We start from the raw sequence: 14,458 nt of genomic DNA, 5'->3' as shown, positions 1-14,458 counted from the left end.
AATATAAAGGTAAATGAATCAACAAAAGGTATGTAGTGTCTAAGCTATGGTGTTACAACCTGAGTACAATTGACAGCTCTGCCAGTGCACTGACAATTTATACCGTGTTTACGCGACACTGCCGCGATCTGTGTATGTTCATATCACTGTCCCGTGACTTATGTCACGTGTCTGTAGCGCTGATGTGTGAAGAGGGTGTAATGTGAGTCGTGCATGCGTGTGTCACGTTTCAGAAACAGGAGTCGCGCGACTGCAGCATCCACAAGCGGCTGTCCTGGAACTGTGGTCGCCAGCAGCAGCAGCCGGGGGCGGCGGGGGCGGCGGCGGCCGTGGGGGCGGGCAGCGGGGGCGGCAGCCAGGAGAGCGTGCGCTCGTCCAGCGGCGTCAGCTCCGGGGGCAGCGCCGGCTGCCTACTGCCGCAAGGTACGCTCGCCTGAAGATGACGTCGCGCGGTGCTGCCGAAACGTCTCCCCTTCAACCTATCGAACAGTTTTATGCCAATCACCGAATAGTTCTATGCCAGTCACCGAACAGTTTTATGCCAGTCGCCAAACAGTTTTATGCCAGTCGCCGAACAGTTTTATGCCAGTCGCCAAACAGTTTTACGCCAGTCGCCGAACAGTTTTATGCCAGTCGCCAAACAGTTTTACGCCAATCGCCGAACAGTTTTATGTCAGTCGCCGAACAGTTTTATACCAGTCGCCATCTCTCCATATCTACATCTACTCGGCTACTCTGCACCGATGTGCAGTGCCTATCAGTTCATCGAACCACCTTCGCAATAATTCTCTATTATTCTACTTTCTAACAGTGTGCATAAAAAAACAAACACCCCATGCGGGCTCTGTTTTCCCTTATTTTACTATGGCGATCCTTTCTCCATATGTAGCTGAGCGTCATCAAAATATTATCGCATTTGGAAGAGAAAGTAGGTGGTTGAAATTTCGTGAAAAGATCCCACCTCTATAAGAGATGTGTTTGTTTTAATGGCGTCCACAGCAAATCCTGTACCACGTCCCTGACACTCTCTCCTCTATTTCTTGATAATACAAAACGTGCTACCCTTCTTTGAACTTTCTCGATGCACTCCGTGAATCCTATCGGGTAAGGATCACACACCAAACAACACTACTCCAAAAGAGGAGGGTAAGCAGTCTCTTCAGTAAATCTGTGGTATTTTCCAATTGTTTTGCCAATAAAACGCAGTCTTTGGTACGCCTTATCCACATTTTCTGTGTGTTTTTTTATAATTAAGCTGTTCCTAATTGTGATTCCTGTATATTTATTTGAATGTATGGCCTTTAGACTTGATTCATTCATTGTGTAACCGAACTTTAAACAATTCATTTCAGAACATGGTCAATGTCAAAATAGTCAGACTAGTGAACAGGTGTCAACAAGAGGTTCGCAAACATACACCACCTATGATTGCCCGAACCGCCCATTTCTGAGTCAAAAATATAGTTTTAGAATGGGAAGAGTTACTCCAAAATATAATACCATGCGACATAAGCGAATGAAAATAAGCAAAGTAGACTAATTTTCGTGTCGGACGATCACTTACTTCAGATACTGTTCGAATAGTAAAAATGGCAGCATTAAATCTTCGAGCAAGATCCAGAACGTGGACTTTCCACAACAGTTTACTATGTATCTGAACACCTAGAAATCTCGACTGATCAGTTGGTTGGTTGGTTTTGGGGAAGGAGACCAGACAGCGAGGTCATCGGTCACATCGGATTAGGGAAGGACGGGGAAGGAAGTCGGCCGTGCCCTTTGAAAGGAACCATCTCGGCATTTGCCTGGAGCGATTTAGGGAAATCACGGAAAACCTAAATCAGGATGGCCGGACGCGGGATTGAACCGTCGTCCTCCCGAATGCGAGTCCAGTGTCTAACCACTGCGCCACCTCGCTCGGTGACTGATCAGTTTCAGTAAACATATGCCAATTGCGTAAACTTAAAACATCGGGTTATGTTGAATTGTGTGTTAGAAACTGTAAAAACTGTATCTTACTGTGATTTAGTGTTTGTTTATTTTGACAAGCTATGAACCTAGGCCATGAACTGCACTATTTGGAATGAGCCAATGTTGCACACAACATCCTTTACTACTAAGCTAGTGTCATATCAAACAGGAATATTTTAGAGTTATCTGTAATACTAGAGGGCATATTATTTATATAAATAAGGAACAGGAGTGGCCCCAACACTGATCCCTGGGGCACCCTCCATTTGACTGTAACCCACTCAGACCCCACAGCAGAATCATTCTCAACACTGTGAATAATGACCTTTTGTTGTGTGTTGTTGAAGTAAAGGTGAACCAATTGTGATCTAGTCCCTGTTTTCTGTAATGGTCCAACTTCTGGAGGAATATTTTGTGATCAACACAAACAAACAGCTTAGTTAGATCAAAAGATATGCCTAGTGTCCGAAACGTGATGTTTAACCCATCTAGTACCTCACAGAGAAAAAAAATAGCATTTTTATTTGTTATTGACTTCTAAAGCTGCTGTACATGTGATAGCAAATTATGTGATATAAAATGATCAATGGTCCTTACATACACAGCCTGTCAATAACTTTAGCAAACACTGATGGCATAGAAATAGGTCTAAAATTGTGTACATTATCCCTTTCTCCCTTATTATAAAGCAGTTTTCCTACTGAGTACTTTAATCGTCCAGAAAACTGACCATTCCTAAAGGAAAAATTACAAATATGGTTAAGTGCAGGGCCAACATGTGAAGCACAGTACTTTAATATTCTGCTAGGCACTCCGTCATATTCATGAGAGTCCTTAGTCTTCAGTGATTTAATTATTTACTCAATCTCCCTGTATCACAGAGGAGTATTTCAGACCCCAATCTCGGAAAGGCATGTGCCAAGAGAGTTATACAGTTCCCTGTAGAAACTAATTTTTTATTTAATTCACCAGCAATGATTAGAAAATGATTGTTAAATACTATCTTTCAGTAATTTTACAATGTCAGGAGACGTTGGTACTAATAAATTAATTAATAACTTTAGCATAACCAAAGATATACGATTTTACTTGGAACATACTGATTGTACACTCAAGTTACAGACCGGGCGGCACAGTCGGCGGTCATCGATAGGATGCGTTTCGATCAAGTCATAATCAGTTAATCACATTTGCTAGTTCTCGAGTACACTGAAGTGGATCGCTGTGGATTAATGCGTTTAAACGATCTTCATCAAACCGTGAAGATCTTCCTGAATGTGGAGAGTCAGTAATGCCAAAACCGCGTTCCATAAAACGAGAAAACCATTTTCTCGGCACGCTCTGTCCAATGGCATTATCCCCATACATGGCGCAAAAGTAAGTTACTGCCCTCACTGCTGTCTCCCATTTCCTGAACTCAAACAGAAGTCGGAAGTGTTCTGATTTCTCCACTTGGAACTCCATTTTCTAGCGGCCACTGCTCTTTTCACAATATCCAAATGACAAATGCAAATAAAAAGTGACAGTCTATAAATAAACCGATAGCTACCGGAATACCAATATGCAAAGCAAAAATTCTATGAACTACGCACCAACCTAATATTATCATTATTATTAAGTATGCCAGTTATTATTGTTGTGATTGTTATGTAATTTTTTGTGTGTCTTATTCTTGGCCATATGTAAGAGAGGGCATTAAAGCCCTAATCTGGTCAGGCAAAATAAGCAAGAAATAAGTAACTGAAGACGCTATAGGAGCTGTGAGTATGTAAACATTAATGCAATCCATGTCTTCCCTAACAGCGGCAGCATTTTCCAGCATGATAACTGCCCATGTCACTTGGCCGAAATCCTGGTGCAGTGGTTGGAGGAGCATGATAGTGAACCCCCTTGGGCACCAAATTCGCCTGATCTGAACTCGTTGGAGCACATCCTGGACAGTATCGGGGACCACCTCTGGGCCCCAAACCGCTAGTGTAGTTTACTGTACTAGCTTGACGTGTGCATAGACATTTGGTGCCACATACCGTCAGAAACCTACAGAGGACTTACCGAAACTTTGCCACACAGAATCTCTCTGTGTCGTGTTCAGAAGGTCATCCATGCCCTATTAGGCACGTGGTCGTACTCTACTGGCTCATCGCAGAGGGTCAATATATACCGCACAAAACCTAGAAGCAGGGTCTCTTACTCTGAACTGGACAGAATTAGCTGTGATGGTGTGCTTGGTACCAGCTGGGGCAGTAGTGAGACAAGAACGTTTCTAACTTTTGTTTCATCTTCAGGTGCAGAGCCGGTGCAGGAGGTGGTGTACGAGTGGCGGCGTGCGCCTTCGTGCCCATCTCAGCCACAGCCCCAGGGGCAGCGCCAGCTATATGTGGGGACAGGGGGCTACTACCCCCAAGGGGGGACGCCTCCCCTCTCTCCCCGGGCTGTGCCCCTCGAGGCAGTCAACGTCGAGGTGAGTAGTGACTACTGTAACCAGTGGCAGAATCTCGCCATTTTCCTGCCACTGTACTGCTGTCTCTCTCCCTCTCTCCCTCCCTCTCCCCCTCCCTCTCCCTCTCCCTCTCCCTCTCCCGCTCCCTCTCCCTCTCCCTCTCTCCCTCTCTCTCTCTCTCTCTCTCTCTCTCTCTCTCTCTCTCTCTCTCTCTCTCTCTCTCTCTCTCTGTTCCCCACCCCACCATCTCCCCCCACATTCTAATTCTGACATCCCCTCTCTCCATCCTACTTCCCATTAAATGCTTTTCTAATGATTACATTCCACCTCTGAATAGCAAATCTTGGAAATCTTAGAAAACATCTATCTACTGCTTGCATAACCTCTATATTAGACTCTAACCAACTCAAAAGTTTTTTAGACATCAGACTAGATGATGCTCCATGGGCTCCAATGTGGTGAATATGGTAAATGTTGTAACATTCTGTGTTTCAAATACCTCAATATTACCCACGGACTAAACAGGTGCATTGTCTTGATGAAACCCAGTTCTTTTTGTTCACTGCCGACGCCTCTTCCCAAATAGTTCCTCAACTAGTTGATGCCAAAGATGTGTAAAGCATTCGTGAATTATTTTATCATTTACAATGTAATTGATAAACCAGTAAGGGGAATCACTTTTACTTGCCAAGGACGCTGTCAACGAACTTTCTGGCAGGTGAAATCGCCTTCCCCTTTTTTCAGGGGAGATCAACCGACTTCATTAAAAAAAAAGCCAAATATAGGACAGAGAAACGCATTCACATTTCCTCCTGTTTTTTCAATGAGTGTGTGAATCAGAGTTTGTTGTGGAATTAACAGATGTTCAAAGATGTTTAGCTAGTTTGTCCACTAACTGTTATCTATGAACAAAGCACATGTCACTTAGAAATGTCACAAAACCTGTTTACCAGGAAAAGGTGAGATTTGTCAACCTGGCAGTCAAAGACTTTTTAAAAAAAGATCTTACTGGCACATCAAAACTGTTTCCAAAACGAGTTCCAGTGTGGGAGCTTGCCCCTTACCGAGTGTGCTATCCAGACACATATGATGCCACACCCCACAGCTTCACTTCTGCTATCACTCGTCTCTCATATTCCAAATACCACAGAGGTTCTCCTGCACACTTTGATGGACTAGTGTTGTGCCAGAAAGGATATTGCTGTGAAATGTCTTAACCGCAACATATGAGATTGTTTCCAAACCTTTCACTCTGCAGCGGAGTGTGCTGTGTTTTGAAACTTCCTCGCAGATTAAAAGGAGGTTGTTCTCAGATCTGGATTTATGTCGGAATATAAACCCCTTTAAAGTCACTGCATTAGATCAGATGATTTTCACGGTGAGAAAATTCAATCTCCCATGTGTGCTCCTTGAAGATCTGAAAAACACTCACTTATGACTCTCTGTAAACTTTTTTCGAGCCACAAGTTTCTTCTGATAATGGAGTATCTACATCAATACTATGCAAACCACAGTGAGGTGCATGGCAGAGGGCAGTATGTGGAAGTTAGGGAGTGTCAAATCTCTTGAATGGGGAGGGGGGAAGGACATTCCAATAATTGATACTTCAGACATACAGTTTTTCCATCACCAAAGCACCTTTGTAGAGCATAACATTGGTGGATTGACAGTAGTGGCAGAAAATTTTACAGACCTGCACTGTGACCATCTGTTGGCAATACGTCATCATTTAAAAACAGTGCAGGAGGAATCGGACTAATTTGTTGTGCATGGTCACTGTATGTTATGCAGCTTTAACGATTAACTCGAAACCAAATTTGTGTTCTTGTAGACATAATGTTTCTTATCACATAACTCCACATTAGTTAACAAAAATGAAGTAAAGTGGTCTCTATTTCATATTATAAGTAGATGCAATACTATTCAGCAGTTGTAATGGTGCCTTTGATTACATTTGTCAGAATGAACATGAAACATGATTGAATATGTATACCCATTTAGATGAGTCTTGAAATGACTGAATATTTTTACTCCAGTCGTGATATTCATTAGCATAAATGAAAGACTGTAGAAAATGTAAATGAAGATAATAATCTAATGAACTGTAAATATTAATTTGCAGGACCTTTGCATAGTCGACACAGATCTTCCTGCTACATTCCAGGCAAATTATCTGACCACATTTGGTGCACTTATACACTTTTACATTCTGTCTTATGGTATGCCTCTAATTAGTTGTCATCAAATAAGTTCTCCCATATTTGAGATTTACTAGGCATTTGAGCCAAAATTCCATTTCTCCTTTTAGTCCAGGCATTCCTCCTTCCAAATTGTTGTGTCTGGGTCTTTTCCTTGCTCTAACAGGCTCTGAACATTCCCATTTGAAATTACCATTGCCATAAGAGTACTGTTGCCCAGGTCACAACAGGCTCTTCCAATAGAACCTTTTATGCCGTAATATTACTCTCTGTATCACGGTGACTATCAGCTACCACAGAATCATCATCAGAATCATCCAAAATCTTGTCTTTGTTCCAATTTCTCTCTTTACCTACGTCATGTAATTTGTGTTGGACCCAAGCTTCAAAATTTGAATCAACTGCAGGCATCTTATTCCACATAGAAAGTCGCCTGAAGCTATAGTTAATAAATAATGTAAGTTTGTGCATATAATTCAATGCTACAAAATAAGAAAATCCGGATAACAATTGAAACCAAAATATGTAGTAATGAGAAATATGATTACATAATGCGAAACAAGTGGTCAGATAGGCACGTAATTTTGTGCTCACTTCAAAATAATATACTTTATCGCTAGACTGGCAAAATGCAGCTGATTGTTGAATGTTCTTTTACATGTGGCAAGTATTAAAACGAAGATACTGAAAACCGGAGACCACGATTTTTTGCAGTGCTGCTGTATTTAATGTTTAAAATGGACGACAGGTCTGATAGCCTGATGAGGATACTTTCTTACTAGCTGGCCAGTGTGGCCAAGTGGTTCTAGGTGCTTCAGTATGGAACCGCGCGACTGCTACGGTCGGAGGTTTGAATTCTGCCTTGGGCATGGATGTGTGTGATGTCCTTAGGTTAGTTAGGTTTATGTAGTTCTAAGTTCTAGGGGACTGATGATCTCAGATGTTGAGTCCCATAGTGCTCAGAGCCATTTTGAACTTTCTTACTGCTCATCTCAGTTTTTTTACATCCACATCATGAAACCCCATGTTGCTGACTCCCATCACTGATGCAGTAGCATCGCAAGAGTATATTCCCTCTACGCTACAGATGGTGCACCCCGCAAGGACTCCTGAGTCCAGCCAAGGTGCGAGTGGGACTCCGACACCGAGGGCAGCCACGCCATCGCCGACGCCACTGGAGCACCAGCACCACCACCACCACCGCCACCAGCACCACCAGAGGAGGCCACCCGGTGGGCTGCAGAGGATGAAGGACGCCATCGTCATGGATTCCCCCATTGATGGCTCGTGAGTGGACTGCTCTGTCTGTCTGTCTGTCTGTCTGTCTGTCTGTTACTGTCCTCCACATTATGTTTCAATATTGTGCTAATCTCATCACTTCTATGTAAACTACCACAGCTATTGTCCCCTACAATCCATTGAGTGAGCAGTGACACCTGAATAAACCTCATGTCAAATTTCACCTGTCTGAGGGGTGTTGCCCAAAGATTATCGGATTGAAGAGTTCCTAGATAACAGAACGCAGCACGTCATTCTCAATGGAGAGAAGTCTTCCGAAGTAAGTGTGATTTCAGGTGTGCCACAGGGGACTGTCATAGGACCGTTGCTATTCACAATATACATAAATGACCTTGTGGATGACATCAGAAGTTCACTGAGGCTTTTTGCGGATGATGCTGTGGTACATCGAGAGGTTGTAACAATGGAAAATTGTACTGAAATGCAAGAGGATCTGCAGCGAATTGACGCATGGTGCAGGGAATGGCAATTGAATCTCAATATAGACAAGTGTAATATGCTGCGAATACATAGAAAGAAAGATCCTTTATCATTTAGCTACAATATAGCAGGTCAGCAACTGGAAGCAGTTAATTCCATAAATTATCTGGGAGTACACATTAGGAGTGATTTAAAATGGAATGATCATATAAAGTTGATCATCGGTAAAGCAGATGCCAGACTGAGATTCATTGGAAGAATCCTAAGGAAATGCAATCCGATACAAAGGAAGTAGGTTACAGTACGCTTGTTCGCCCACTGCTTGAATACTGCTCAGCAGTGTGGTATCCATACCACATAGGGTTGATAGAGAGATAGAGAAGATCCAGTGGATACCAGCACGCTTCGTTACAGGATCATTTAGTAATCGCGAAAGCGTTACGGAGATGACAGATAAACTCCAGTGGAAGACTCTGCAGGAGAGACGCTCAGTAGCTCGGTACGGGCTTTTGTTGAAGTTTCGAGAACATATGTTCACTGAGGAGTCAAGCAGTATATTGCTCCCTCCTACGTATATCTTGCAAAGGGACCATGAGGATAAAATCAGAGAGATTAGAGCCCACACAGAGGCATACCGACAATCCTTTTTTCCACAAACAATACGAGACTGGAATAGAAGGGAGAACTGAAAGAGGTACTCAAGGTACCCTCCGCCACACACAGTCAGGTGGCTTGCGGAGTATGGATGTAGATGTAGATGTAGATCCCCCTACCCCCTCCTTTCTTTCTCACCTAATGACAATGTGGCTGCCATGGCTGCAATACCAAATAAAATACTTTGCATTGGCTCCAGTCTGGTTGTTTTCTCTCCAGCGATGCCCATTTGTTTTTGTTTTATTTACTTAGTGTGATAAAGCTATCTGGTTCCCTGTGTATCCGTTGCCTGTGAGTTAAATGCCTGTATGTGTGTTGTCTGTACTTATCTGTTTGTATTTTTTGTACATCTGTCTGCGTGTTTTTGGTGCATGTATGTTTCTATTTTTTTCTGTACGTGTTTGTTTGTGGATTTTCTGTACATTTGTGTTTTCATGTTTTGTGTATGTGTCTGTGTGTTTTGTGTATGCATATGTTTCTGTGTTTTCCATACACGTCTACTTATATGTCTGTGTTTCTTTTTCTGAACACACCTGTTTGTTTTTTGTGTACATGTATAATTCTGGGCTTCCTGTACATGTCTGGTTTTGTGTTTCCTGCACAGGTCTGTTTCTGTGCTTACTTGTTTCTGTGCTTTTACATGTGTCTGTTTTATGTACACATCTGTTTATGAGTTTTCTGTGTATGTATTACTCTGTTTTCTATCCTTGTCTGTTGGCATACTTTTTGTATATGTATGTGTGCTTTCTATATGTATCTGTTTGAATGTTTTTCTGTACATGAGCATTGCTGTGGTTTTCTGTGCATACATGGCAGTTTGTTTTCTGTCCATATGTGTTTTTATGTGATCCTATACATCGGAATTTGTGTTTTCTGTACATTGCTTTTGTGTGTTTTCTGTAAGTTACTTGCTTACCCCCACCCTTCCTCTCTCTCTCTCTCTCTCTCTCTCTCTCTCTCTCTCTCTCTCTCTCTCTCTCTCTCTCTGTGTGTGTGTGTGTGTGTGTGTGTGCATACAAGCAGTATAAAAGAAATATATGCAGAGAGGAACTTTAACAAGCACTTTCTTCTTCTTCTTCTCCAGGAATGTCTGATGACCAATCTGGAAATATCTCTACAGTATTTTATTGGACTGCAAGATCAGCAGAGTGAGGAAAGTTTGGAAAGATTGTGACATTGCATCAAGGATGGTCACCGTGGCAGCAATACATGGTGACATGGTGTCTGTCTTTTTACAAAGTGTACTCATTTTTATTCTTTAGAAATGTAATGTAAGACAGGTGCTTTCTAGCTGGAAAAAAGAAATGTTTCTGCTCAGGATTCACTTTCTGATGTCCTCTGATTAGTGTAGAACCTTGCACCTAATACTGTATAAACATTTCTGATAGTGCATCGGTAACTTACTGTGTGCACACATTCTGTGAATTAGTGACTGATACGAGGAAAACAGGATTGGTTCTAAGAACACACAGTATATTAAGTTCTTCCTGATGCTGTGATTTTGAGTTCTACTTGGCTTTAACACTATCAGCTTTAAATGAGTACTTGAAATATGTACAATAATGTCACTGCAAATGAAAAATTATGAGGAGTAGTAGGCCAGAAGGAGTTCCCTAAGGCCTGTTGCTGTATTTCTGTATTAGGTGGTTCATAGTATTTTTATCTTTTATATTGCTCTTTACATATGCTGTTGTGCACTGTCAGACGTTTTTTTATTAGTTTTTGGCTATGAAATGGGTGCCATATATGGCATACTTTGTCCTATACCAAAAGACAAGAATGTTTTAGCTGCAGCTTGCAGTATGTAGAAAATGTTTGTGATGAGTAGGATGATATATTAATTCTGAAATGAACTGTAGTGTACAAAGAGAAACCTAACCTGATATTCAATGCAGTATGAAAACCCTATCCATCTATTTTGGAAATGAACTACCACAAGCTATTTAACTATACATGTTCATTTCATGTGTCACTGTACTTAATTATGGGGACCATAACATTGAAAAACTTTTTGGGATACAAAAGAGGTAGTGTGGTGCCCTCAAATAGTCTTTTTTTCTAATACAACGAGAAACGTATGGAGCAAATTAATATAATGTCTGTACACTATGTGTCTGTATAAACGCCTAAGCGCATATGTTGTCGCAAGATGACGACTTCTTCTGAACGTTTGGCCTTATAATCTTGGACCAAGATACCAGATCATTATTGCAAATATTTACAAACAGTATTTTAAATTGTATGTGTACTCTAGCAGTATTATGTGCACAAATTAGTTATTTACAACTAAATGTTTACTCTTGTAGGGAAACATAGATAACTGTTAAAAATTGTTAAAGTTCTTCTCTTGTTATTACATTTGTGTATAAAGACTTTTCAGTCACTCTACCCTTGCTTGTGAATTTGCAAGACTTGGTAGTTTTATGGTGAACAACAGTTTACATACTTAAACATCATTGAACTGTAAGTTTGTACTAATTTCGCACTGGGAAAATTCTATTTTTCCATTTCCTTCTTAATAGTGGTATTCTTTTGATGGAGGGCACTGAATTTATTTCTCTCCATGAGGAGTAACAGCCAGAAAAATGCAGTCAGAAAGTTGTATGTTTTAAATATTTACATGTCTAGAAGTAGAGTGTTTTAGTAAAAAATTTGGTATGTGAGCCATTTTGGCAAATAAGCTGAGATTGCATTAGTTCACTGATATAGTATTGTAAAAAAGTTTTAGTCATTGCAATTTTTTATTTTAATTTAAGGGTCTAAATGTAAGTTCAGACCTATTTTGTTAGTAAATCAAAATATCAGGACCCACAGAGTTCATTTAGGTAACAATGCAAGGTACTGCAATCAATCAGCTTTTACCAAATGGAACATCTAGTGCAATGAAATGTCTAGTCCAATTAAATCATGAACACATAATAAATGTCAGTAAGTCTTCTTATCCACATAATGTAAAAACCCTGAATGTTCTGTATATTTTGTTATTGTAGGTTTTACCTTAAATTTAATGAGCAGATCTAGTGTATATTACAAGGAATTATATGATAAATATTGTTTTGTAAGTCAAACTTTGTGGACTCAAATGTTTGGATTAAGTAGATTTTGATGACCGATAAGATGTAGTGACAAAAACCAAAAATATTATGTCAAATACTAAATTTTATTTTAGCAATATTTTATATACAATGAAAAAAATATAATCTCATTTTTAATTATACTTTATTTTCACATATTTTGACATTGCTTATGTGACGGCAACCACTTAATAATTAAAGAAGCATATGGCATCTGTTATAGACTTCATGCAACCGTTTATTTGTAGAAATTCACCATGATACTGTCAAATGGATTTCACATTTCCAGTTTCAATTGTAAAATATTAACTGCATGTATCCTCTTTTTCTGTGCACTGTATTGATTCGATATTTCATATTACTCTAGTGTAGTTGCTTTAGCTAACCATTTGATATATCATGTAATGTTTCTCAGTTGTGCTGCAAGATAAGTCATTATTGTTATAATAACGGAGAAACTGATTGCATTTGAGGAGCTATTATGAAGAACTAAATGCAATATTTTTACCTGAAAATATAAAACCAAGCCCCGGGAATGTTTTGTGACAAATGTATGCAAAATATGGATATAAGTTGTGGTATGTTTCTGTCAGTTGTAAGCAAAATCAAAGATATAGACTGTACAAATATGATGAAATAGGTATTCCTACATTTTTATATTGTTGATTTCAATAAGACCAAACTTTTTTTTCTCTTCAGACATGACCCTCCTGTCCACGCAGAAATTTTGTTTCATATACAACATGTGCACAATACAAGCATGTAGCCAATTCTCATTGTTCAGAGTAGAGTGTCCATTTACAGCCACTAGAACATAAAGAACTGCAGAATTCATGTTGTTGCTAATGAGGACATATCCCTATTCCAAAATAGGAACACTAATAGCTCTTATGTCCCATGTGATTAAATTAGGAGTTGAGATCAATAAGACAGGTGCACATATCCCCTATCTGCTTCAGTCAAGGTGTCCACAACCATTACCCTTCTCATGCTTTCATCTTTGGTGTTTCAGTATGAAGCGAATACAGAGTTTTGAATGGCATCTGTTACAGTTCTGGCTTCCTCTTAGGGGGCTGATGATGGTGTACTTCTGACAGTTATTTTGTCGGAAGAGAGACTTGATGTACTGCTGGCATTGCATGATTTTTTTGTGATGCTGCTGCACATCTCATGCGCGTTTTTGCATCCCTGAGACACTGACATTATTAACACTATTTTGTTGTTCACAGTGTTCACCAAGCTTCTTTCCCCATTGCATACTTCCATTTTCTTGTTTAAAAATCAAACATCAAGATAAAAAGTTTACTGATTGCCATGTAAGGAAACAAAAATGCACCTGCATGAACCTCTGAAATTTTTCTAATTATTCCTGGTATCCAAGTTAGCCCCATAATAACAAATAGTTTTACTTGATATAAATAAAACTGTCTTAGGAGACATACCTCCAGTTGTCTGCAGTGTGTACACCCCCCTCCCTTTTTCATTCCTCATTTTTAATAATAATGTTCATCCAAGTTCCCAGCAGCCAGATACACAGCTGCCTATCAAAAATTGAACTGAATACTTAAATCAGCCTGTGCACTGCGGCCTGTATATACTCAAATTAAACACAGCTTTATTTGTTCACATCCAGCTTATGGGCCCTTATTGACCTCCTAAGTTTCAACATCACTCACCCTACTTAAACACTCAATCAGTTTCTTTCATCTGTTTCACATGAAGAATATCTCAATTATTCGATTACCTTAGCCATCAGTGTTAAGACTTCTGCCAGTATTCAGCTATTATACATGGTTGCCTTTTGACGGATTTGATACAGCCTGCCATGAATTCGTCTTCTGTGCCAACTCTTCATATCAGAGTAGCACTTGCTGGTTACATCCGCGAGTGTTAGTTGTATTCCAATCACTCTCATTCCCTACAGGTTTTACCCTCTACGTCTCCCTCTAGTACCATCAAAGTTTTTCCCTGATGTCTTCATGTCCTAACAATCTCTCCCTTCTTCTTCTCAATGGTTTCAATATGTAACCCATTTTCCTTTCTTTGCTGAATCTTCAGATAACCGTCTCATTCCCTGTCTTATCAGTCTACCTAATGTTCAACATTGTTCTATAGCACCACATTTCAAAAGCTTCAATTTACATAGGCCATCATCCAGTACCATACAATGCTGAGCTCGACATATACATTCTCAGATATTTCTTCATCAGTTTAAGGCAAATATTTGACATAAGAACCAGGAATACCCTTTTTGCCTGTGCTGTTCTGCATTTCCTGTCCACCTTGCTATGTCCATCACGTGTTATTTTACTTCCAATGTGGCAGAACTGCTTAACTTTTTCTGCTATGTTATCCCCAATTTTTATGTTAAATTTATTGTTAATCTCATTTCTGTGACTCATCAG

The 14,458-nt window shown here is 40.1% G+C and overlaps 1 protein-coding gene across 1 annotated transcript in view; it reads left to right on the top strand.

Moving 5' to 3' along the window:
- LOC126108224 (pleckstrin homology domain-containing family G member 5) overlaps positions 1-13,478 on the top strand; it is a 694,776-nt gene extending 681,298 nt beyond the window's left edge. Inside the window, exons 19-22 of the mRNA XM_049913456.1 lie at positions 234-423; positions 4,254-4,429; positions 7,694-7,893; positions 10,064-13,478. Coding sequence (XP_049769413.1) covers positions 234-423; positions 4,254-4,429; positions 7,694-7,893; positions 10,064-10,073 — 576 coding nt within the window. The 3' untranslated portion in view covers positions 10,074-13,478. The remainder of the gene's footprint in view (positions 1-233; positions 424-4,253; positions 4,430-7,693; positions 7,894-10,063) is intronic.
- Positions 13,479-14,458: the final 980 nt, after the last annotated feature.

The sequence above is a fragment of the Schistocerca cancellata genome, chromosome 11 (assembly GCF_023864275.1).
Source record: "Schistocerca cancellata isolate TAMUIC-IGC-003103 chromosome 11, iqSchCanc2.1, whole genome shotgun sequence".
In the NCBI taxonomy this organism is placed as follows: domain Eukaryota; kingdom Metazoa; phylum Arthropoda; class Insecta; order Orthoptera; family Acrididae; genus Schistocerca; species Schistocerca cancellata.
Note: the sequence above shows the minus strand (reverse complement) of the source record. Positions and strands in the feature narration are given on the sequence as shown.